This window comes from Barbus barbus, assembly GCF_936440315.1.
Source record: "Barbus barbus genome assembly, chromosome: 13".
NCBI lineage: Eukaryota > Metazoa > Chordata > Actinopteri > Cypriniformes > Cyprinidae > Barbus > Barbus barbus.
In genome coordinates, this window is record NC_136741.1 from 29083004 (window position 1) to 29110636 (window position 27633).

General features: G+C 35.0%; 1 protein-coding gene across 2 annotated transcripts; it reads right to left on the minus strand.

Annotated features, from left to right (window-relative positions):
- Positions 1-861: 861 nt before the first annotated feature.
- On the minus strand, positions 862-27347 carry LOC306879479 (sodium-coupled neutral amino acid transporter 3-like). 2 transcript variants are annotated; one of them, XM_079432459.1, is made up of 17 exons: positions 27178-27330; positions 18211-18362; positions 17793-17813; positions 17601-17682; positions 17322-17437; positions 15022-15095; positions 14160-14252; positions 13377-13458; positions 10047-10129; positions 9523-9581; positions 8079-8252; positions 7902-7981; positions 7718-7818; positions 7115-7239; positions 5521-5665; positions 4833-4936; positions 862-4248 (listed from the first exon to the last, which is right to left on the minus strand). In XM_079432459.1, exons 2-17 carry the CDS (start codon positions 18312-18314, stop codon positions 4144-4146), a joined length of 1548 nt encoding a protein of 515 aa, XP_079288585.1. In that variant the 5' UTR covers positions 18315-18362; positions 27178-27330; the 3' UTR covers positions 862-4143. The 2 variants fall into 2 exon arrangements, with proteins under 2 accessions (XP_079288585.1, XP_079288586.1); XM_079432460.1 differs by lacking the exon at positions 17793-17813 and having other exon boundaries at positions 27178-27347.
- Between the last annotated feature and the right edge of the window lie 286 nt (positions 27348-27633).

The window sequence follows — 27633 nt, forward strand, 5'->3', positions numbered from 1 at the left end:
CTTTAATAGATATCTAATATAATTGTTATTTACACGGTAGAGTTTAAATAACAATAAGAAACATTCGCGAAAAAGACACAAATCTTAGTAGCCTACATAAATTCAGTTTTAATAATGTTTCTGTTGGTTTACAGAAACACAAATTCTATAGCTTTTTCCTCCATAGGCTATTTTAAAAATGTAGGCTACTTTTCATAAATAAGTAATTAGACTATCTGCATACTATAACTTGCAACTTTGTTTATCACTATTGTGCTCTGTGTAAAGTTGTACTTCATTGACATTGTAAATATAATAATTTTTCATCTTTAATTTTCACTTTGTTTCTTAAAAAAAGAAAGAGAGGGGAACAAACTTGCAAAAAGCACATTTCACTACCTCTGTATAAGGATGTAAGGAATTGACATAGCGATAAAACAAAAATCTGTTCTAATAATCTAATAATGTTATATAATGGGTTAAATTAATGTGTTTAATTGAACTTTAAATGATGAGCGAATCAATTCGAATGAAATGTTCAAAAAGAACCGATTCAAAAGAACCACTCGTTCGCGAATTGAACGTCAAAATTTACAGCACGTTTGCACTTGAACTTTTCTTTAAGCTTTAAAGAAACCCATTCAAATATTCAGCACCAAGCACACATATGCAGATAAATAATAAGAATAATAAATGTAAAATGCACTTAAATGCAAGTTTAGGAAAGCCTATCTGACATTTGGCACTTGGATCTGCAAGCATCGCCCTCAAGTGTTAGAAAAACTAATCACAGTATTTTACAATCAATGTTCTAGTTTTGATTTATTGACTCATAAGTCATAAGATAGGCAGGACAGTAAATGCAAAACTCACATACAGGTTTAAAAACAGCTTTTTATTGTCAAAGTGGTTCTGCTATTTACACTATACAAGCTAAATATGCATCACAAATAAAAGCGGTTCACATTTATATACAATATATACGAATGCACTAAATAATCTATCATATGAACCCAACTGTATCAATTAAATAGATGTGGGTAAATGCTTGGAAAAACAAACTGGTCTGTGTATTCCTTATTGAAAGGTCAAAATCCAGATGATCTGTACCAGATAAAATATAACAAATGTTAGCAAAACATGTTTGAAGAAATGGTATATAAACTGGGCAGCATTGAGACAAATAACCGTTACAGAATTTCAGTCATAATATTTTTTGCATTACATACCATATGAATCACATTACAAAATTATCAGTATTCAGTACCCTTGATTTGATGTTCAATCCAATGCTACTTTGGTTGAAGCAAAATATAGGCTATAACTTGACTTAAAGAATATTTTAAAAAGAACATTATGTTATTAGAATATTAAAATTACAAACTAGCATTCATTGTAACCAGTATTTAAAAAACACTCAAGTTTGAGGGCTCCTTAACCAGCACTTATAGGGAACATTGCAAAAAAAAGTAGTATCAAAAAGGTAGCTGGTTGTAAAGTCAGGCACTTTTCTTTAGTATATTTACATTTGTAATACTTCAAAAAGTACACATTAGAATTAAATGATCAGTTTCAGGAAAATAAAGCAAAATAAAAATCATTGCCATGTTAATAGTGACTCTTGGGGACCACTGGGATTGTACTTCAATCTCCAGCATAAAGTTCAGTTTGTTTTTTGGTTGACAATACAAACAGTACTAAGATATCAGCTACATTACATATATCACACATAAAAGTCCATTCCTTATCTATTTTTTGTGTCATTAATGTGGTGATATTAACTGCATGCTCACTTCTGTTGCAGTTTTCTCATGGTGTACCGATATCTGCCACTACCAACCCATCTAGTCATCAGTCGGCACATAATATTAGCACAACTTATTGTACATAAGGATTGCACAGCATAATATTTTGTCAGAATCTGAACACATTACAGTTTTGAAAGCATCGCATGAACCACTGAGTAAGAGCGAGATATTTCAAATGCCAAATAAGGGTGGTGATGGCGCAGTGGATAAGACGCATGCCTTTGGTGTGAGAGACCCGGGTTCGAATCCACTGTGAGACACCAATGTGTCCCTGAGCAAGACACTTAACCCCTAGTTGCTCCAGAGGCGTGCGACCTCTGACATATATAGCAATTGTAAGTCACTTTGGATAAAAGCGTCAGCTAAATGAATAAATGTAATGTAAATGCAACAAGTTTCCTTCAAACTAAAAATCTTTCATCTTTCTACATTTCAGCTGGTTCATTTGCTAATACCAAAACAGGTATTACCACAAATACTCAGATTACAAGAAAAGTTCAACACAGATGTGAAAAAAGAAAAAGAAAATTGTATTCATGTTTCATATGTGAGATACTGGGAGCAGCTTCTAAACTAAATCGCTTAAACTTCACTGCAGTGAAATGCTTAAAGAAATAGTTTTTCTGTAGTTGCTGTAGTGAAAATGTCCTCACCTTCAGGACATCCAAGATGAAAATGAGTTTGTTTCTTCATCAGAATAGATTTGGAGAAATTTAGCATAACTTTACTTGCTCCCCAATGAATCATGTGCAGTGAATGGGTGCCGTCAGAATAAGAGACCGAAAAGCTGATAAATACATTGCAATAATCCACAAGTGATCCACACCACTTCAGTCTATCAATTAACATCTTTTTTTTACTGCAGGAAGTGTTATTATGGACTCCAGAAGCGACAGTTTGGGAGGGAAAATGTCATGATGAAATTGTTTCTTAGAAACATACAGCTTTTTGCTTCACAAGACGTTAATTGATGGACTGGAGTGGTGTGGATCACTTGTGGAGTATTGTATTGTTTACATCAGCTGTTTGGACTCTCATTCTGACGGCACCCATTCACTGCAGCAGATCCATTTGTCAGCAAGTGATGTTCCCATAAAGAAATAAACTCATGAACTCATGAGTGTAAGTTTTCAGCTAATTTAAATTTTGGGGTGAACTATTTCTTTAATATGATTGTTGGAATTGTAATACAGGGGAGATTCTGTCTATTTCAAGTAAAATATGGTTTTGTACATGTAAATGAGGTCCATATCTAGCATTTGTGTACATGACCTTGAGTATGCAGGCATCATGATCTTCATCAAAACAAACAAAAACGATAAAGGACACTGTCATTGTAAGCATTAATACTATAACATACACTGATACTCATCCAGTGAACTGCAAAATATATTCGATACAATTAAATAAATACATTTTTCACTGTTCAAATCTCCATGTGATCAAGGCACGCCTTGCATTCTATGTCTACTGTGCATACTTTAGGAAAACAGAAAATATACTTCATGATAGTTTGAGTATAGAAATCCTTCGCTTTGGCACAGTCAAATATGTGTGATATGATAAATTGCACTCTCACTTGAACGAAAACACTGCAAGTTACCTGAAATAGGTGGTAATGTGACTCGTTGATTGTCCAAAGCCCACTGGAGAGTAAACCATCTACCGATCCATCTTTACTAAACTAGTCCGCTTCATTCAACTCCCAGAGAGCAATCAAAACCTCTACAATCTCCTTGTTCAATGGCCAAAGTAATACACAGAATTAAATATGTAAAAATCTGACATATAGGTTGCTATTGTATAATGCATTTGCTGTCACTTAGAAATTTCGAAGAATGCAATTATGTGTTTCTACAGTACTTGCAGTCAGTCGTGTCAAGTATAAGAGCTCTGGATTGATAAAACAGAGAGTGAGAGTTAATAAAAATATCGACAAGCAAATTGAAGCCATAACAGCATATTTCTACAGGATAAGTGAGGATGCACTAACCCTTCAATAAATAAAAACAACTAAATCTACCCAAATAGACAAGATCAGCTCTTTTACAGGTTTTAAAATAGAAAACATCAGTCTTATTTATCAAAAGGTTTTTTTTTTTTTTTTTTTTTTTTTAGAGTAATGCAATTTTTCCCCATTATCTGATGTCAGGCTATCTGTGTAAAATGGGATGTTGATTTGGGTCCCCCTCACCTTTTTTCTTCCCACAGTGGGATAGGGCATCCTCTGTGTCATAACAGGTGGAAAAACACGGATAAAAATAAATCAGATCACCTTCCAGTATGTTACATCACTAACCTAACGTACGCCACACACTCTCATCTCAAACACATATTCATCATCAGAGTTTGTTTCCTAGTGGCCACCCAGAGCACTGCTGCTGCCTGTCGTCCAATCAATGATGATGAAGCTCAAGCTCATTATCATAAACAACATACCCAGTCCAGCGAAACAGGCAGCCTGAGAAAAAAAGAGATAAATTAAATAACTGAGACTTTTGATTCAGACTAATTGAATATGCAAGTTTTGAGAAAAAGTGTTTTAGAAATATTTCAAAAATGTACAGTAACAATGTATTTCTTCTATACACGTCAGATGGGTCTAACTGGAATAAAGAAGCATAAAACTTGGATCCATGCAGTAGTATTTTGAATTCAATTTTATTTAATATTTTCAGTTTTATGGTTCTAGTTACATTTTTAAGTCAGTTTTTATTTTTATATTTTCTGTTTCTATTTAAATTAATAAGTTTATATATACATATCTGTTTTTATGTATTTTAGTTTTAGGTTTTTTAGTTCAAATGAGAAACATTACCTTGGCAAATCACTGAAATAAAAGTTTTTTGGTATTAATTTGATTTCCGTTAACGTTTTCTTTTATTTAAAGTAACACAATTGTGGTTTTTATTGTTTTAATTTTAATTGCAGTTTTGGTTTCAGTTAACTAAAATTATTCCGGATGCTGTGTGCAAAATTAAAACGTTTTTAAAATATACATCTCTGTTTTACTGAGTAGTCATAAATCATACAAACATAACTCACAAATATTTTAGGGGTAGAGCGCATTGGCTCCTTATCCTTGGGAACAATACGGATGTAGAAGACAGCAGGGAAGATGAAGATAAGACATGGAGCGGATGTTGCACCTGGAAGAGGAAGGACGGGACAAATAAACATGATGATGATAATTAAAATTCCAGCAACATTTTCCTTGCTGATGAAAATGAGAATGGAACAGTTCAAGGAGAACCATATGTGAACGGAAAAAATTGTATGGTTATCACAGCAAGACTTATGGTTATGCCTAACCATTTTGTATTTAAAGAATTCATCTCAAAAAGAGCATTTTTACCAACCTTAGAAACCTGGACTAAAAAAAAATAAGTTTCATGTCATTGATCTGTTTTGTTTTCCTCTTCATTATGATCCAAAGGAACCCTGACACTCACCTTCTTTCCAGTAATATGAGCTAAACACAAAAATATTGATTTAACAGCACACCATTATCTGTTCAAACAAGCAACGGTGACATTTGAAGCTGTTCTCAAGGCCAGAGACAGTGTCAATGTCCCTTACCCATACTGAGAGCGCGAGACAAACAGGTGACGCCAACGTGAGTCTCTGCTTTGGCATTTCTGACACGTTTGAACACAGAATTGTTTCCCTCAGAAAGCATATTTGACCGCTCTGGATTTTAGACTGTTGGGTCAGTGATGATTGAAGGACTCACCAATGATGCCAAAGATGCCCAGGATGTTAGGAGCAAAGATGACCAGCATATTGATGAAGATCAGGAGAACGACAGCAATGGCGACGTGTCGGATCCAGCTGAAGGTCTTATTAGGGAATATCATCTCTTGAATGGCTCTTCGCACCTTTGAGAAAAAGTAGCAGATTGAAGTTTAAGAGTATTTTAATGCTATTTTTGATGACTGAATTTAAGCAACTTTTGAGCCACTTACTGTACAACAAGCTTAATCTGTCCTCTAAAACATGGGCAGCATCAATCGTTTTATACCACATAAATTTATTATTCAACCCAAATGATTCATTTATTACATCAGTGGACCTTAATTATTTTGACTCCAAGGTCCCACTACTCTACAACGCAAAAATTATGGCTAGATATAGTTGTAATGACAAAACAGCTTGTTTTCAGACTTTTTATATACAGAAACTGGGAGTGGCATTATATTTAAATAATTGAATACAACAATTCTATATAATTAAAGCTAAAATAATTAAATACCAGAGGTTTCAAAAACTTATTTTACAGTTTTCCAGCTGTTTGATTAGATTATTTTTACTCACATATAGCTATTTCTTATGGAAGCCTTTGAATAAAAAATAAAAAAGGTTATTGCAACATTTTAATCGCACAATTCTGACTTTTTTTCACAGAATTGCGTGATATAAACTCACAATTGCGAGTTAAAAAGTCATAATTGTGAGATAAAAAAAAGTCGCAATTCTGAGAAATAAAGTCAGAACTGCAAGATATAAACTCACAATTCTGACTTTTTCATCAGAATTACGAGTTTAAAAAAAGTTTTTGAAAAAAAGTCAGAATTGCGAGTATTTATCTCGCAATTGTGACTTTATAAATCGCAATTCTGACTTTATAACTCGCAATTGTGAGTTTATATCACGCAATTCTGTGAAATAAAGTCAGAATTGTATGATAAAATGTCGCAATAACTTTTTTTTTTTTTTTAATTGGGAATGGGCTTCCATAATTTCTCATCAATTTCTTTCAGATAAAATATTTTAGAGTTTGACCTAATTAGAATAACTTATTTTTATTATAGAAATGTCCATGACTTAAGTCTTTATTAATTTGCATGACATTTCCAGGTCTAGAAATTAAACTTTTACAATTCCCTCATATATCCAGGTTTTCCAAGAATCCTGGTTCTTAAACAAAATAAAATAAAAACTGACAAGGAGGAAGAATTTACATTACAAAATATAATGTCAGCTCACAAAAGTGGCATAAACCTTTGATCAGTGCAGTGTTATTTTAATATCACTGAGATACTATTACAGTTTTTGTTAATATTCTGAATTAGAATTCTGTTTTCAGTTTTTAATTTTAGTTCAAATTTGATTCATTTTTAACATACTGTATCTATATAGTTTTAATTATATTTTTAAATTAGATTTACAACTTCAAGTTAACCTAAACAAAGCGTGCTGAGGCCCCCAGTGGGTCCCGACCCCTGAGATGAGAACCACTGTATTACGTAACTGTGGATATACTGTGGTAAAAATGCTCAAAACAACACAATCTCTATGATACGAGCATATGAACATGTTAAACTCACTGGGAACAGAACGATGGGCACAGTCAGCGTGACGGCGGTGAGCACAGCCAAACGCACGCAGAGGATGAGAGTGTCGTAGGGGTCGATCCTGCTGTATGTGTGCAGAAGCTCGGGCTCAACATTAGCTGCGGCAAAATTCAAGAATTCATCTACTTAGTTTGCAGCTCTAATAATGCATGCTAAGCAGTACTTTATGATTTATATTTCAAGATGATCTCATGTGAATATTCAAACGCTGAAATAATAACAACAATTTTATAAAGCACCTTTAAAGTAAGCTTCTCAAAGGGCTTCCAAAAAAAGAGAAAAAACAATTAAACAAAGGAAGTATGCATAATGAAAGTATGAAAAAAGTAAGAAATCTACAAACTCTCAAGACATGTTCTTGCATTCAAAACAACTAAATGGAGCAAAATGAATATTGATATTCAATTATTTTTGCAGCCGTTATCAGATAAATGTTTAAAAATGAATTACACAGCCAACCAAAGCAGGACTGTATTTAATTTCACATGCAATCTAATGCATACATAAAACTGGACCAAATGCAAGATCAAGTGTGCTAGCACTAGTAACGGTCAAATATAAAAGTGGTAAGCTTACTGTAAAATGTTAGGTATCCAAACAGAGCAGCAAGGAAGTACATAGTGTACATGATCAGAATGGAAAGGTTGGAAATATGCTGCATCCTCTTCTGAGTTGGGCTGCAGGAAAAAAATACATGAGATTCAATCTATTACATAAAACAGATTATGGTCGCAGTGCTGCTTTAATGCAGTCGACGTACTTGCGCAGCTCAGTGTAGATGGGCAGGACCTCAGGGTGGCAGACGAAAGCGAAGGCCAGGATGGGGATGGTGTATGCGGTCTGTGGGACAGAGAGTGCTGTTTTAGCCTGTTCTTAATACATTTTTCTGTGAATGTAAAAGCAGTAATGAAAATGTGCTATTCTTTGTGAGCAATACATGTGTGTTGACGGTGAACATCTGCGGGCTGCAGTTGGAGTCGTCCACCATCGCATGTCCGTTATGGTAGCTGTGGGGGTGGTTCACTGTCACGTTTGAATGAGCGTGTGCCAGCGTGCTATTGGCCGAAAACTCCTCGAATGGGCACAGGATCTGGAACTTCTTATAGATGACCTAAAGATACAGAAAGGAAAAGAAGGCAGAGTTAAAATGGGAAATACAGAATATCAACAACAAAAAGACTACTAGGGTGGTCATTTTGGCTATTTTGTGTATGCAAGTAGTAAGCACTCAACATATAATTCAGTCAAGAACATGAGTGATTACTGTGTGTATTCCTCTAACTGCCATCAAACAAACTGTAAAGGATAAATATTTAAAAAATTATTTTATTTACGCTTATATAAAGTTATATGCAAGCTTCTAATGGCTATATTTTTTGTCAAATAACATGTCCAAAGACATACAGATATGAAAAAATACAACGGGTTAAATGTAATGATCCCTAACAGCAGGTGAAATACCAAAAACATGACGAACATTATGTGTGTATTCTCTTAATTGCGTCAAACAAACTGGATGGCAAAAAATTGCAGGACATGAATGAATGAATGAATAATCAAATCTAAGGCCATTTTTGACATGTCTGTATATAGCTGTTATGGAATTTTTTCTTGTGATCAATGTTTTAAAGCTGAAAAAGCCATGTATTTATTGTATGTCCTGTGTGCATTCCCCTAATTGGGGGAAAAACAAATAAATAAATGGCAAAAAAACAATAAATAAATAAATAGCCATTTTTCAACATGTTTATTTATAGTTATGGAATCTTGTGATCAGTGTTTTAAATTTGAAAAAATGATTGCGTTTTTATTTCTTATTTAAGCCCATCTCTAATGGCTATATGTCTTGGTGGCTAAAGGAAAGGCAAAAAAATTATTATTCCCAACAGCAGGTCAAATAGCAAAAACAAAAAAACACTATTATTCTTCGATGGGGCAAATACTTCATGACAAACATTACACTTGTGAAACATTCTAGAGCATCATAATTTTATCCCAAGAGAGTTTAACCAATTAAAAGCCTCAGTCGTCTTCTTTTGAAGTCAGTCTGAGTGAGAGTTTTATGAGTCAGCGTTGCTGTGTGTAGATATGATATAATAATATATTGTTTCCTCTGGGGAAAAATGTGCGGGCGAACAATTATGTGAAGCTGTGATTCAACACACTCTGAATTATGGATGAGATACAGGGACAGGAAGATGGTGATTTTTGGTATAAACTGTATATTTTTTGTACCAAATAAATGATTGATAATATTGTTTCTCTGAAATAACATGCACTTATGAATCATGCTTAATATGACTCAAGTAAACTTTGTTTTCATTGTATCTTTAGTAATATCTGTACTAATGACAATGATGATGATGAAGGTAAATACTTACTGCACTGAGGAAGAAGACCATGCAGCTGAGGGAAAAACCACTGGTATAACCAAGGTAACCTGAAAATGTAAATATAGCAAAGCAAGTCAATATGACATCACAGTGCTATTGTCAGTCGGCATGCTGCGTGCATGCATTCAAGCCTGAATCCCTGCAACTATAAATGCATGAGCTAAGAAAAGCGCAGTGAGTTATCACTCATCTCAGGAGCTAATCTGTGCTGACAGAGCTGACCAGGCAAAAATACTGACAAGGTCAACTTGATTCAATTACTATAAACACGTCAAAACAAGAAAAACAGAATTGTGCGCGATTACGGACTGTTGCTGTCAGATAAACATGCTGTACTGGTTTAGCTTACTGCTTCATATGAGTACAGAACATGCTTTTAAAGTGCTTGAACTGATGCTCTGTAATATGAACGGTCCATTCAACAGGGTCAAATGCACACGGAAACCCACTTGCATGAGGTGGAGAGAGAGAGAGATGAGATGAGATGACTGAAGTAGAAATGATCGACTCACCCAGCTGTTTCATTAGAGCCAAAGGCAGGATGACAGAGAGAGACACAAGCACCACTAAGTAGTTTCCATTGAAATACCATTCCCTACAGAAACAGACAATTCAAGAAAATTCAGCAATTTCAGTTTAGATCGGTTATTCTGTTATAACAGAGCTATCATACTGTAAATTGTTCACTTTGGTTGTGAACTTATTTACTTTTAATACTTTACATTTTCTCCCAGAAGATAAACTTACTTTTTGTCTGATTATAACTTGCAATCTCCACTATATGTGGTCATTTTAATCATCTTTTATAGATATTTGCTCATTTTAAAAGTAAAAAATGGAGTTGATATCTGACACATTACAGTTTAAATGTTTGGGGTCTGTGAGAGTTTTTTTTTTTTTTTTTTAAGAAATTCATACTTTTTTCATCAAAGATTAATTTAAAGATGCTTCATATTGATCAAAAGTGCAATCAAATGCTGTTCTGTTGAACATGCATCATTGAAATTGCATCATTGATCATTAGAAATGTTTCTTAAGCAGCAAATCAGCATATTAGAATGATTTCTGGAGGATCATGTGACACTGAAGACTGAAGTAGTGATCTTTGATCACAGGAATAAATTACATTAACACATATTCAAATAAAAAACAGTTATTTGAAATAATAGTATTTCACAAAATTAGTTTTTACTGTATTTCTAAGCAAATAAATGCAGCCTTGATAAGCATAAGAGACTTTCAAAAACATTAAAAAAAAATCTTGCCAACCCCAAACTTATTAACAGTAGTGTATAATATCCAGATATGGGTATCAGATCTGATATCTTATAATATGAGCTGTAAATGAAGCATAAATAAAAAGGACAACAAAATAAAAAATGTATTCATAACTCTCAGTGCCTATTTAAAGTCAATTTGTCTTCTGGTCTCCTTTTCTGTTCCTCTGCCTGTGACAAACTAACAGCATCTTCACTTGTGTGGCTGTGGAAGACATGTGCACTATTCCAGAATCAACCTGTCTAACTCCATCCGATTCTAGCCTGAGTCTGAGTCTGCGATTCTCGTGATTTATGAGACAGTATGTTGTATTTGCTGTGGCCACTAGCGACACAGACCATCTAATATAGCCCAGAGCTGACTGCAACATGGCGCAGTTCCCGCTCCTGGACTCAAGTAACCGTCACACTGTGAACACGAGGACACACACACAGAGTCACAAGGTGTTGCGCAGTGTGTAGATCCAGGCCTTGTTTGAGACTCCTCTATTTTCAGACCCTCTCCGCAACTCCACACTTGTCCCGGTATTCGGACACTGAAGTGGGGGCTGGCGTGCCGATGCTCGCTCTCTCAGACTATTTGTAGACTACGTGGAAATGAAATATCATACATTATATATGAGACACACTATTGTTAGGGACATAAAAATTCCTCTGCAATACAATAAATGGACTATGTGTCGAAATAATACATATGATTTTACATGCCGACTTCTGCGTAGCAACATTTAAACACTGACATATTAATGTTGAAATACCCATTTATGCAGTAGATGTATTTTCCAATAAACTGGTACAAGAAATGCACATTTATATACTAATTACGTTTATATAAATATAGTGTGTGTGCGCACACACATTTATTTTTTTTATTTTTTTTATTGGTCAATGATTAGTATTACAATTTTAATAAGCAGATTTGATCAGATCAATACTGTAAGACAAAGGCACATCTAATTAAAATGTATGAACGTGAATGTTTTACACAAATTTGTAATTTTCTTACTTTTTTCAGACAGACAAAGGAGTAGATTTAGAATATGCTGAAACATATTACTGTTGAGTAAAACGTAATAAAAATCATTTTCAAAAATTGAAATAAAGCTGAAATAAAACCATTACTTAAACTTAAAAAAAACTTGTCAACTAACTCTAATAAATTAATTTAAAAAATAAATACAATTTCTAAAAAAAAATCAAACTTACTAAACAAAATAAAGCTATATATATATAAATATATATCTATAGCTATATAGAGCTAAACAATAACAAATACTAAAACTGAAACTAAAATGAAAAAGAAAATTGAAAATATATAAATAAAAGGTCATTCAAAACATTAAGAAATACTACATTAATATATAATAATAATTTTTTTTTAAATATATATGGTGATTGCCTATGCAAAAAAAAAAAAAAAAAAAATATATATATATATATATATATATATATATATATATATATATATATATATATATATATATATATATATATATATATATATATATATATATATATATATATATATATATATATATAATATTTTCTTATTTTAAATCTTGCCAAAAAAAAATATAATTTAATTTGTAGTCTAGCATTGTGTGTGTGTGTGTGTGTGTGTGTGTGTGTGTAGAAGTATCACTTCAGGCTGCACCTGCTCCTGAAATTATACAAAAGCTCTGAGTCAATGCATAATGTTAACACTGAAGCACACGCCTCCATCTCTGCAAAATTTATAACAAATGTTGACCTGTTCAATATAGCACTGAGAAGTCTGAGAAGTGAGTATTGCAGTCATCATATAAATAAATCACCTTGTCCATCTACACTTGCACTCTGTTAAAATCCTTCATACGAATCCAAGAACTTTGAAATACAGCAGACAGAAGATTCTGATGGCTAACCTTTAATGGCTTCATCACTTCAGGGGCTTAAAGATAAAACTGTGTCTTTGTTGTGCATTTAATTTAACAGTGCTTGCAATTAAGATCATGTCTTTTGGTACTAAAAAAATAAAAATGCATCTGTTTGCGTCTTATAAACACACTATGATGGGTCTGTTTTCCACACAATATTTAAACTTGATAAAACATGCTAAACTAGAATCTAACCTGAGAACACAAGCAGCTGAATAAAGTTATAACCCAGCGTTTGTTTTCAGACGTAAGAAACGAGCTGTGTCTACTGACATCGCCATGACGATACGCTTGTTTAAAGCAGCTGTCAAGTGCAGAAGGACAGAGGTGTGGTGGGAAAGAGGGAGTATCAGCCAATCAGCTGCAGTTCTCTTATTAACTGACCAATCACAGTTCACAGAGCCCACAACACCTCCCCTAGATGCCAGGTTGGGATTTTTGAGTGTTTGCCCCAGTGGACCGCAGGTATTTGACCTCAACGATGACCCTATCAGCTGATAATGACAGTACATGTCCATACCAGCGGCTACAGAGTCAACGGAGATTTGTCAATTCATTCACGTTTAACTGACAAAATGGCATTTTGAGCAAAGGTCAAGATTTTCACATTTGATTTCAGCATTTTACAACGATGCTCTAAAGTCCTCACCCTGAATTGGTATCTGCTTTCAAAAATGCCTGCAGGACCAGTGGGAACTCTGACTTGACGATGTACAAGTAACTGGACATGGCTATAGGAAAGACAAAAAAAAGAGTAAATTAGATGAATCCCATTCAAAAGAATATAACCATCAGGGGTTTATGCTGATTTTATGCTCATTTTGTTTGCTATATTCTGCCAGAACTATAAAACTATACAAATCTATCAAATAAAATAAAAATCTACAAAACTATAAAAATGTTTGTTATTAAAAAAAAACTATAAATATAAATATACTTTTAAAATATATTTTGCTTTTACCTTTTGGAAAATGTGGAACTTTGCAATATATAAAAATGTATTTATTTTGTATTTTGTAAATGTATTTATGCACACACATACACATACATATACATTAATGTGGTAATAATTTTGTATTTTATTGGCATAACATAAATTTGAGTCAATCAATATCTTTGCCAAATAAAAACACAGAATAAATGTGAAAAGTCATATAATTCCTAAAAACTGTGAGTCCAAATTTTTGGATAAAATAACATGGAAATGTGTCAAAAATTTGCCAATTCAGAAAGTTTGTGAATGAAAGCACAGGTATGGAAGTTAACTGGCAAAAGCAGAGAGGAAAATCTACAAATTAATTAAATGAATTAAGGGAAAAGACAGAATAAAGATGAATAAAACAAGATCTTTCACATCTATAACAAAATATGAATAAAGAAACTGTCTGGAAACAGTCAGTTTGGGCTAATTTTAATGTCAGATTTTCTTTACCTCCAATGTTTTGAAGCGTGATCGCGATTCCAGCCGCCATCTTCCCCGTCACTCCGAAGGCCCTGAATCCCAGCTGTTCATAAGATCTGATTCCTGGAAATAAATGTCAGTAAAACATGAACAGAGAGACAAATCTCACCACCGGAGCCAAGTTTCCACAAAACACCATATCTCATGTTATGATTATCGTTGCCTGCGGTCAGCACAGTTTAACATGGAAACCCAGTAAGCCCTAAAATGGTGTTTTCAGAAAGGAAATGCCATCGCAACAATACACAAAGAATGCCATCAACTGCATAAAAATCACAAGTAATCATCGGGAAAAAAAAATCTCTTTTTATTATGATATTTATAATTTATAGTGTGATGCCAAATATTACAATTATGTGTTTAACAGTAAGAATGGTATATATACATATCACAATATTATAAAATCAAATTAAATTCTAATTAAATTGTAAATATTATAAAATTATTAAATTGTTTAGTTAATAATAATTAAGTTAAAAATTTAATTATTTCATTTTTATTTAATTAGGTCAGTTGATCAATAAATGTACCCATTTTATATTATTATATTATTAGCTAGTAGTGGTAACCTCAAATTAATGGAAAATTTATTAATTAACTGGTCTGTCTGATTCAAAGCATTACGGAAATTAAAAATCCTTGTCCAGTGTTACTGTTTTTTCTTCACTATATTTAACCATATATTTTACTAAAGTCATATATCAGGGAATTTATTTTCAAATTACAATAAAAATGCATTTAATTCAGTAACTGTGTGTTAACTTTAATGCATCTGTCCACCTGATGGGGACACAACCACACAACACACTGATGAGAAAAAGCCTCATCTTACCCACAACACCTGAGGACTTCAGCAGGAGGTGAATAGAATAGCAGGAGAGACCAGCTACCGCCGTGAGGAGAAACCTGAAGACAAAATACAACCATCACCATCACTCCACATCTGTACAACACCATCTACACTTGCTAGACCTTATCTACAGTGTCTTTAGAAATTCAACCATAGAAATCTTCCAAGAAGAACCATCAAAGTTACTCTTTTGGAGATTAATGTACTGCTTTTTACTTACCAAAATGACTTAAGCAGACATTTGAAACAAAATGACCTGCAGTATTACGTATCCAGCACAGATGATTATAAAGTAAACCAGCAGTCTACAGCTGGAGTTTCAAGTGCACTGCATGCGTCTTATATTTTATACCTTTTTCAGATGCATTAATGTTGTTGAGTAAGATTTACTTTTGAATGAATCTCGGGAAAGTGCCAGTGTTTGTATTGGAACCAAAAAAGTACATCTGCTGATAAGCCATTCTGTGAAACCCCGCGATCAAACGCACCACCAACCAATTTTACCAATTTACCCCACTTTTTTCTTTTAGCTTATGTAATGGAAAGTTCGGGTATGCCAACTCTGAGAAAGGCAAATCTGATAAAAAAAAAGCTTTCTCTACACAATGGTGGACAGCGATTAGTGTGCTTTCAGGAAGGCGCTTCACCCCAGGAGGCAAACTGTCCCTGAATTTAGTGTACTGCTAGTCTATTTGGATGACAGGCACCTGATAAATAGCAAGTAATTAACAATGGGCATGAAATGAGCTCTGGAACGGCTCTATTCAAATGTTCTCATGTACTATTGACTTCAACAGCAGTCACCAATTCAGTATGCAAGAGGAAGTCACCTCAATACAATATGTGAATTTGCATTGCTCATTTAAACATAAATGTGTCCTTATTAGTATAAATGCACATGCTATATGCTATATTATATGGCTCTTTGATATATTGCATACAAATACCCCAGAAAACCAAACCCATTTTCTCATTTATACAAGGCGAGTCTTTTGTGGAGTGAAAAAGTAAACACACTGGAGTTGTTTATACTGCCTCTTGAGAGGGGTGTGTGAAGTTTCTCCCCAAACTGAGGTTGATGAATTTCTTGTTATTTACCCAGAAATAAGACTATCTTTGGAGGAAGCAGTCTTGGCCTGTTGGGTAACTTGATCAGCGGTATTCAGTTCCCTGTAACCTGACTGGAGCTGCGGACGCCTCAGACGTCTCCCCACTCTCCTCCCCCGGCCAAAGACGGGCCATGAGAGAAACCAAATATGACAACTATATTTGGATGGAGGTGGGGGTTCCTAAAAAGAAGGATGTGTTTGGAGAAGGGCGGAGGCGTGGACAGCCCAGGTCATGGCCTTTCTGGGGCCGTGGATAGATGAGAGGGGTGGAGCTAACCAGTGGAAAATTTTAGGAAGGAGGGAAATATAGAGTAAATGGCAAGTCACACAAATGCATGTTATTATTAGACACAATGTATTTTGTATTATATATAAAATTAGAAATCTTTTTAACAATATAAGTGTTTGCTATCACTCTTTATCAATTTAACACATCCTTCCTAAATAAAATTATTAATTAAAAAAAATAAATAAATTACTGTCCCCAAACTTATGAATTGTAGTGTATACGAAACATTTCTATTTTAAAATATATGCTGTTCTTTTTAACTTTTTACTCAAAGAATCCTGAAGTCTCACAGGCTCCAAAAAGCAGCACAACTGTTTCCAACATTGATAATAAATCAGCATATTATAATGATGTTTAAAGGATCATGTTCAGCTTTGCATCAAAGGAATAAATTATACTTTAAAGTATATTAAAATAGAAAACCATTAGTTTTAAATTGCTATAACATCGCAATATTACTATATATATATATATAGCCTAAAGTATGTGTGTTTGTGTGAAACATGGGCTGATTTAAAAAAGGTCAAATGGTGGTTTATGTATCATTTAATATGGATGTTTTCCATAGAAACCCCTTTCTGGTACACTATCAACATTAACAGCCTCCAAAAGGGAACACTCAATTATTCAAGAGCATGTCTGAAAAAATAACGCATGTAAAACAATACTTTAATTACCATGGCAATTAGACAGCCAATGATGTGCCAAATGCTTGACATTCAGATGAAGTGAAAACGCTGATTCTTTGAGGGCTGGACGTGACAGGTTCATTTGCATGACTATGAGATGCTTCACTGATGCTTCACATCAGCACAAACATCCAACAATCAATTACTTTTCCTGCCAATCTGTCATCAAGAGAGTAATGAAGGGATTTCACTTACAAGAAAAGCAGTATGCCAGTATTGGCCATAGCGTAGGCCAATCCCAATATCCCACTGCCCATAATGGCATTGCCCAAATTGAAGACTGACATGCCAAAAGAGGTCTTCCCCTCAAACTAAGAGAGGAAATGAAACTGATGAGCAACTAAAACAGAACAAAATAACAAAAGCACTGCTACAACAGCTGACCGAGAACATCAACACAGTCAAATATCATTCAGGTTCTATCTGTGATATGCTTTCGGTTGAAAGTTCACGGCAAATGCTGCACATACTTACATCAGTGAAACGTGGCTTCTTTCCCTCGTTGTTGGGCAGGAACTCAATGTTCTCAGCCACTGTGCTGTCAGGATCATCAAACCTGTTGGACGGACGACAGTCGACATTTAATTGACAATGACCTTGCAAGCTGCATCAATTCATTTGCCCTAACTGCATCGAGTAGTCATTGGTTTCCTGTTATTGACGTACCTGCCGTGATGGGTACCGTTTCTGAGGGTTGATAGAGAGTGTGAGAAGGTCCATCATCGAGCAGGAGTGAAAAAGAGGGTAAACATGCACTTAGACAAGTCAACACACCATGCCAGAAGATAAAAGTGATTTGAGGAGTATACAAAAGAAAGTTTGCATCGATAGACCTCGGTACAGAAGCACAGAGACACAGTGAAACTGATATAAGTTCAAATGGGTTGCAGGGAAAACGCAATGCTAATAATCAAGGAGCAAGACCAGCTGAGAACCAATGTTTTAAGCGGCCTGGTTTTTCATGCAGGTGGTACAAGAGAAAGCAAACACTTCCCGTTACGTAGACACACATGCAACTAACTTATCTTACAGCGCATATCTATGAAGTTTTTACAGATAAAATGGAATATTTAAAACTGCTTACTGTTCTTCCTCCATCATAGTCTTCATCGGCATGCACATTTCCTCTCCCAGGTCATGACCTTTCTCATTGGGCAGGATACTCATTTCTGATCTGGCAGGTTCCATGGTGGAAGTAGTCGATATCCCACGTGTGAGTTGTCTGATTCCAAGTTGCTGAAAAAGATCGAAATTTGAAACTATATGAATATTAACTATAAACACCTATAATTTGTCTTATATGTTCAGGGCTGTGTTATTTTTATATCATTGAGATATCATATTTTTAATTAGTTTTCATTTGTATATTTAGTTTTTGTTGTAATTTTAGTTAAAGATTTATAATTGTTGTTGTGTTTTTGTGATTTTTATTAGTATGTCATATAGTTTTTATTATTTTATTATTTATTTAATTAGTTTTCATTTTAGTTTTAGTTATTTTCTGCATCAAGTTAAACTAAATGAAAATCAGAAATATTGCTTTGGAGACTTAATGAATACTTAATGCTACGTTTCTGGACCTTGATCATGGTAATTAACGGTCTATGGGAGGGTAAGAGAGCTCTCAGAATTCATCAAAAATATCTTAATTTGTGTTCCGAAGATGGTCTAACGGGTTTGGAACGACATTACTGACAGAATTTTCATTTTTGGGTGAACTAACCCGCTAAGACCATCCATGTTAAATAAACATGGCAAATAGTATTTCTTCTCATTTCTGATTCATCTTCAAAACACTGCATTGTGCGCCACCTGCCAGTAATGCACAAAATCACTTGGGAAATCATCTCAATTCAGCCACATCACTACCACTAGGCTCAATTTCCCATTTATAAACCGGTACAGTTAAGGCACTGCGCTCATCGAAAGAAATGTTAACTAAAAATTCACCAGGATTATTCAACGATTTAGTGACTGGCCTTTTGCCAGTTTCCCCCGAGTCCTAATTTCCATTTATGCACGCTATTAAGCCGTCAGTTTACAATGTCAACAATGATGCACGGCCCACCAGAGTGTCATTTTAGGCCAGCAGATGTTCTCGCTCTTCAGCAAAGAGTCTCTTTGCGTTCCCTAGAAAGATGGAGGCTCAATAACATTAACAGCGTTACTGTTTATTTTATGATTGAGGTTTTTAGTCCACTGAACTCTGGAAGCTGCAGGAGAATGTGTAAAACAGTAGGGCCATTGAGACGCCCAGCTGTCATGATATATTTAACACAGACCGTCCTCAACAACAACTGTCTGCGAGGGAAACCAGAAGCTCTCGTGAAGAAGGGTACGAGTGTGTTCGTTTATGGCCTGATAATTGAGGAAAGTCTTGAGTCCAGTCCACTTCCAAATGAGACTGATGCAGACTTGAGATTATATTCCAGCACGATTAAAATTTAATACTACTACTAGTAACATAATGAGTCAAAGCGGCAAGGAAACTTTTTAAAAATATTCTGTGGCTGATTAGAAATCATATGATGGTGATTTATGTGATCATAAAACACCAAAATAGTTAATATTGGTTAAGATTTCAAATAAATGTTGTTCTTTTCAATTTCAATTAATCAAAAAATCCTGAAAAAAAAGGTTTTACATAAATATGAAGCAGCACAACTGTTTTCAATATCGATAATAATAATAATAATAATAATAAATGTTTTTTTTTGAGCAGCAAATCTGCATATTAGAATGATTTCTGAAGGATCATGTGACACTGAAGACTGGAGTAATGATGCTGAAAATTCAGCTTTGCATCACAGGAATAAATTACATTTTAAAATATATTCAAATAGAAAATGTCTTTTTTAATTGTAAAAATATTTCACAATATTACGGTTTTTACTGTATTTTTTTATATAAAATAAATGCAGCCTTGGTGAGCAGAAGACACTTTTAATCAAAAACATTAAACCTACATTTTTATTTTTTTTTTATCAAGTTTCTTATTATTTTAGCATTAAATCAGAAAAAAACAACAACATTACATTCAATTAAAAACCCAGATCAAATTTGGATAATGTACAGTCCAAAAACAAAGCCTTCCAAATAAACCCCCGATCACCCTGTCCCGGTTGTCTGTGCAATGACGACCAACTCAATGTATATTTTATCCTCACTGAGGTATTATTCAACAATGCCTGTATTTGAATAATCAGCATCAATAGGATAATATGACAAGCTTTTGATCAGGCACTACAAACAGCAGCTCCTCTTTGGGGTCCAGAAGGGGTTTGAACTCTGGCAGGAGCTTGAATTTCACATAACGATGATATGTGAGGGTATGAGGGGCATGGAGTCCCGAGGCTGCCTGCGATACATGTTTTTGGCAGCCCTGACGCTGCTAAATGTCGAGTTGACCAGTGAAGAGAACCAGTTGCAGCCAAGGTCATTAAAGACTTCTATTTGAGCTGATAAATTTAGCAACTCGGTGAGGCACTTTGAGGTGGAATACAGGTCAGCTAGTCTTTCAGCAGACACTGGAAGGTCAGTAGACGGTCAGAAAAAGAGCATGTAAGAGTGCATTATAATAACAATTAGCAACATGCAGTAACAGTGACCAGAAACCAATCATGGGGTTAATCTACCACGACTACTTGTGAGATGAGCGAAATACGATAACTCAGGTGTAAAGCTCAGTTTTAAGAAGACCTGTCACGATCAGTTTTATCATCCCTCGCAGCTGTTTCACACAATGCACTGTCCTTGATGACCATTCAACAATGTGCTGCAGCCTTATCGACATTCACAATAATACAGACCTCACACTGACCAACACCTCAAACTAGAGTCAAGAGACAGAACCAGATGGGCTCCATCCTCTATAGACAAACTAAGTATCCTTTATAAATATCTCATGCACAAAGAGTACACAGACGTCTATGACTTATGTAAAGTCTCTCTGAATCTGTTTTATGAGGGTTCTGGAGTCAAGGAGAGATGGATTTAATATAAACTGACTTTATTATTTTTTGTTCCTCCAGTCTAATGCTTTTTTTGGTACTTTACACGTGCAAAACAGACCATGTTTAGATGTTCCCTATTGAACAGCAGAGCAAATATGACTTATCTCAAACCATTTTGGGGTTGAACATGGTCCCATAGGCATTGTGAGTTTTCTGGAATTTATGATAAGGAATGTATTTTTATAATAACTATAAATAAAAAGGTTGCTTGGTTATGTTCCACTGGTTAATACAAGTGTGGTCTTAAATTGTTATACTTTTTATTTATATTATAAAATCTGCATAATAAAATATATAACAAATGCAAATGCGTTTTTTTTCATAAACATTTTTAGTGCATATGTTTATTTGTGTGTTTGTGTGTGTGTTACTAAAAATTAAAAAGATCACATCTAAAAAATATATATATTAAAATTAATAATCTATTATAGATACACATTTTAAACATGATTTTATATATAATGAGAAAATCTAAAATATCAAAAAAAAAAAAATGTAAAATGATATGTGTGTGTGTGCGTATTTTTTTATATAATAAAATATAATGTATAAATAATATATACAAATTGTATATAACACTTGCATGGACCAGTGGGAAAAAAAAATTACTTAATCTCTGAATTCATGATATTGACGGAAAAAAAATCACATTACTACCCAGGAACACTACTGAGCACCTAATGTGTGATTAGCAAAAAAAATACTGTGAGGCATATATTTTACAGGCATATATATTTCATATTTCATCATATATATTTATTTTTACATTATTTCATCCCGTCTCAAATTCTCTGACCTGGACCAATAACAAAACTCCCACACCTGCTTCCCACAGATAACTGACAGTCACCTTAAGCGTGTGTGCATGATAACAGGTTTTACCCACTTAAAATGCTTAACTAGTTGTGCGTGGTTGAGTAACAAGTGTGGCTGTCAACATCTGCAGACAGCGACATCATGAGATTGAATTTGATTTGACCATGGCGATGAGTATAGGAAATCATTTGAAAGATTAAATTCATGCTTGCACAATGGAGCTTTTAATTAGGCAGGTTGAACTGTTTGGCAAACAGTGAATCACATATAATTGGCACTCTGAGACTAAATGCCTCCTTCCCTCAGCTTCCAATTAATAAATGAGGGTGTCTGTACCTTTAAATTGGTCCTAAACTAAAATAGCTCAACATTCAAGGATGAATATTTCACACAGCACAATATTGCTCTTTTAAAGAGCTCTTGCTTTCAAAACATAATAAAAAAAGCAATTGGCAGCTTTGCAGTGCAGCACACCTACAACAACAGACAGCAAACATTCATTCTTCTTTTTATGAGCAAGCCCGAAGTTCAAGCGTCAATTTGAGCGTCAAAAGGCCACCTGCCCACCGTTTTACATTAAAGCCCCAGAGGCTGCTGAGGGTAAACTGGGGTTCAACACTTTCACAACCAGCGCTCTTCAAACACAGTCCTGCTAGCCCTGGTGTTAACCATACCAGGCACTAAGTAACTGAACTACTGTGGTAGTTTTACTATGATACTACATGATACCATATGTGCATACTACATTATTTACTCCAAAATACTAGACAGAACACCATTCTAATGCCGTGTTTGACCTGTTTGAGGTCAGCAGGACCTGTGCTGTGCAATGATTGCTCTTTACCAAACTGTCAGCTTAGGTTTATTTTACAGATAAAAATCAGTGACATTCTTACTCTGTCTGTATTATGTTTGTTTTTCATAGCTATGTAATCAGTTTAAGTGAAGATGTCTCCAAATTGTGATATTAATTAACTTTTTACTGTTTTATTTACTGTTTTGGTTTTAATACTGTTTCACACACTGATTCCATGTAATGAGAGAGAAATCTATCTATTTGTCTATCATCTATCTATCTACTGTGCTATCAAGTCCTTCTGGAAAGTACTTTGGATGGAGCAAGATATACCATTTCTAAGAAAAAAAATTTAAATATACATCTACAAAATGCTAAATAAAGAATGTGTACATGTTTTTTAACGTTTTTCTTTATTCAGTTAACAGAAGCTCTGTAAATGTAATTTTATATATGCTGTAAAACTGTATATACTGAAGTTCTTAGCAATGCATATTACTAATCAAAAATTAAGTTTTAATATATTTACGGTAGGAAATTAACTAAATATCTTCATTGAAAATCAGAATCAGAATCAGAATCAGAATGAGCTTTATTGGCCAAGCATGTTTACACATACAAGGAATTTGTTGTAGTGACAGAAGCTCCACAGTGCAACAGAAAGTAGAAACAGGACAGGACACAGATAATAAAAGAATAACAACAAATAACCGAAAGGCAATGTACAAAGCAGCAAAAACACAATATATAATATAGACAACTATATATGTACAGGTCAAGTATGTGCAAATTAGAAATGAGAAAAAGATTAAATTAGTGAGTGTGGTGAATGGATAGTGTATTATAGTTGTGTGTTCCACATTTATTGTCAAGTATTCATGAGATGGATTGCCTGAGGGAAGAAACTGTTCCTGTGTCTGGTCGTTCTGGTGCACAGAGCTCTGTAACGTCGACCAGACGGTAACAGTTCAAATAGGGAGTGTGCTGGGTGTGAGGGGTCCAGAATGATTTTGCCAGCCCTTTTGCTCACTCTGGATGAGTACAGTTCTTGGGGAGTGGGGAGGGTTGTACCAATGATTCGCTCAGCAGTTCGGACCACCCTCCGTAGTCTTCTGAGGTCAGATTTGGTAGCTGAGCTGAACCAGACAGTTAATGAAGTGCAGAGGATGGATTCAATGATGGCAGAGTAGAACTGTTTCAGCAGCTCCTGTGGCAGGTTGAACTTCCTCAGCTGGCGAAGAAAGTACAACCTCTGCTGGGCATTTCTGACAATGGAGTCTATGTGAATATCCCACTTCAGGTCCTGAGAGATGGTGGTGCCCAGGAATCTGAATGACTCCACTGCAGTCACAGTGCTGTTCATGATGGTGAGTGCGGGGAGTGCAGGGGGTTTCTCCTGAAGTCCACGATCATCTCCACAGTTTTGAGCGTGTTAAGCTCCAGGTTGTTAAGACTGCACCATACAGCCAGCTCCTTAACCTCCTGTCTGTAAGCAGACTCGTCACCGTCCTGGATGAGGCCAATCAGTGTGGTGTTGTCTGCAAACTTCAGGAGCTTGACAGAGGGGTCTTTAGAGGTGCAGTCGTTGGTGTAGAGGGAGAAGAGCAGTGGGGAGAGAACGCAGCCCTGAGGAGCTCCACTGCTGATGGTATGAGTGCTGGATGTGAATTTACCAAGCCTTACTAACTGCTGTCTGTCTGTCAGGAAGCTGTTGATCCACTGACAGACGGAGGTGGGGACAGAGAGCTGGGTTAGTTTATTTTGAAGGGTTTCCGTGATGATAGTGTTAAAAGCGGAGCTGAAGTCCACAAACAGGATCATCACATAAGTACCTGGTCTGTCCAGATGCTGCAGGGTGAAGTGCAGTCCCATGTTGACTGCATCATCCACAGACCTGTTTGCTCTGTAGGAAAACTGCAGGGGGTCCAGTGATGTCCTTCAGATAAGCCAAAACTAGTCTTTCAAATGATTTCATGGCTACAGACGTTACAGCCACAGGTCTGTAGTCATTAAGTCCAGTAATTTTGGGTTTCTTTGGGACGGGGATGATGGTGGAGCGTTTGAAGCAAATATACCCCAGCGATTTAAGACTGGTTTTGTGGTCCAGGGTCACATATATATAATTGTAATTGTACGAAACCATGGTATTTTGTACATGCAACTTAAATGGCTCACAGGAATTCAACTGGTAAATCTATCTATCATTGCACTTTAATCCACCTGACTGGATTCTGGTAGCCTATGTAGTGTCCACTTTTCACAACTCAATCAATTTCTAATAATTATAAAATAAAGTCTCACACTAAAATTTCTCCAACCCAGTAGCATGAGTAATGTAATGTATTTTTTAAGGCAGTGATGTCTTCTAAATTTTTACAATGTGAATGATATGGAAATGTACAATTTTTAGAAGAAAAAAAAATTGTTAAGCATGAATGTCCCCCCTGTATCAGTACAGATCGTACAAAAATGTACAAACAAGATTGTAAGAATTCATATGGATTAGCCACTGATTTGTATGATTTGAGTGTGTTGTTTTTTTTTCTCTTTAAATATCTTGTTTCTTTTGGAAAAACACATTATTTTAAAGTAAAATGTCTTACGATTGCAACTGGCTACAGTTGTGATATATGGTGGGAACCACTAGTATGGACTTTTCACTTGATCAGTCTTGTGACTCAAAAGCACAAATATAAATGTCACATGGCAAAGTCAAGCTCAAGTTAACAGAGAATAATAGCAATCTAAAGGAACTCAAGACCTCACTCAAATCAGACATGACTGCCGTCCTATGAAATCATATGCTCATATGTGGCCTTGGACGTGAGGTCGGTGACCTCTTCTCTGTCAGCACCAGCCCAGGAGCTCTGACCTCACTGGATGAAAATTTTTACATCCAGAACAAAGTTTGAGGAAGCGATACGATTGGTCAGGCACGTTGAAGTGATGTAACGCATTTGTCTCTAGAAAATTCTGGGATATATTTGTTTACTCACGGTCAATGATTGTAAAGGTTTCCCAGTGAAGTTCACTGAAAAACAGATGTTTGCCTCATTGCACAGTCACACCTCTTTAGATTTTGGCCACTATGTAAACTATCGATTGATCCATTCACTTTCAAAGTGCGTCATACTGTATTGCCCCATCCATTACAACATGATATGAAATCAAAATCGGACTTTTGCGCCAGAGTTTTAGTCTGCTTGTGTAACTCCTCAGCAAACTAATGTGGGGACATGTCCAAATCTACCTTATGATGATTTCCCACTTTCTCCGTCACCTCTGACCCCTCGTTCCCTGACTGCTGACCATAAGGTTCAGAGAACCCAAACATTCAGAGCTGACATGCTTACAAGCCATCTGGCATGCCAATATTCAGTAAACTGTCGCAAGAATAAAGAATTCAGGTATATGCAAGATATATACATTAGCTGAACTAAAACCCAAGTAGGCTCTCTAAAACTCAGCTAGAAGCCCCATTTGGATAGGAAGCTGAAAGATACACCTCTTGCTAAGACATCCTGTTAAAATAAGAAGAGGGTACATGCAGCTGATTTGGAATATGAAATGCAAGTAAGCGCTGGAAAATATAAGCTACATTTGAAGATTTATGCATCTCATTTTAACATTTATAAATAGAATTGCCCTTAATTATTAGCACTGTTGTCAGTCCTGAAACAGATAATTAATCTTGATCTGTTTAGCCACTTCATGGCCCATGAGGACAAGACCATGCACACTTAAAATTAATGTGCCATAATGAAGACAGAAATACAACAAAATATTAAAACAAATTAATAAATAAATAATATAATAATATGCTTATGTTTTTATTATTTATCATATTATTCATGAACATTACTGCCAAGCTACTAACATTTATTTATTTAGTTTATTTCAGCTTTTTAATTAACTTTACATTTTTTAAGACTTTTTTTTTTTACTCTTAAGCCATGAAAAAATATATATATATTATGAATAAAAATAAATTAATTTATTAATAAATAAGTAACTTTAAAGCATGTTCATTATAAAAGAGGGGTATTTAAATCATTGCATATATGAATTGCATTTTTAATGTAACATATTTGGTCAAAAAAATGCACGTGACGTCACTGACTCACACACAAAGTACATAAAAGAAGCTATATATATATTTCACACACACACACACACACACACACACACACACACACACACATATATATATACAATAGGGTCCAGCTCTATAAGACTATCACAAAGGAAAGGGTATAAGGGTATTTTTGCGTCTACAATAACTGATATATTCACAACGAGTCCATTTTCCCCATACATTAAATTTAACTCAAGTATTTTTGTTTTCTGATCTTATTAATTATGCATCTCTTAAAAGTACTTAAAAGACGAACAGATCACACTTTGCCAGTAGACATGTATTACGTACCGGTCAGTAAGCTCCTGGGTTCAAAGATCTTCAAGACTAAAATGAGAAATGCTGTTCTTGCTTTAAGTTTCCAGTGTTTTGGCTGCTTTATGTTCCTGTAGGTCTTCTCCTCGTGTGGTTTGATCACAATAGAGACAAAGCGCGTCTCTCACTGCTTTGAGAAATGAAGTGAATTAGTGAAGGGCTGTATGAATGAGTAGTGGGGGTTGTTTAGGTCCCGCCTTCTATGGGCCTCGTCCAATGGCAGCCGACGAGACCCTTCAATGGCCCCGCCCACTTCTTTAAAGAGCTCCATGAAGAAGACTTGTTTTGATAACTTGCTGGAAAAAACTATTATAAAGGAAAACTATGTACACTCAAATACAAGAATTAGACTGTATAAGAGTATTGTATATTAGTAAGCATAATTAATCCCTTCTTTTAAAATTTCCTCAATGTTTATTTATTTAAAAAGGT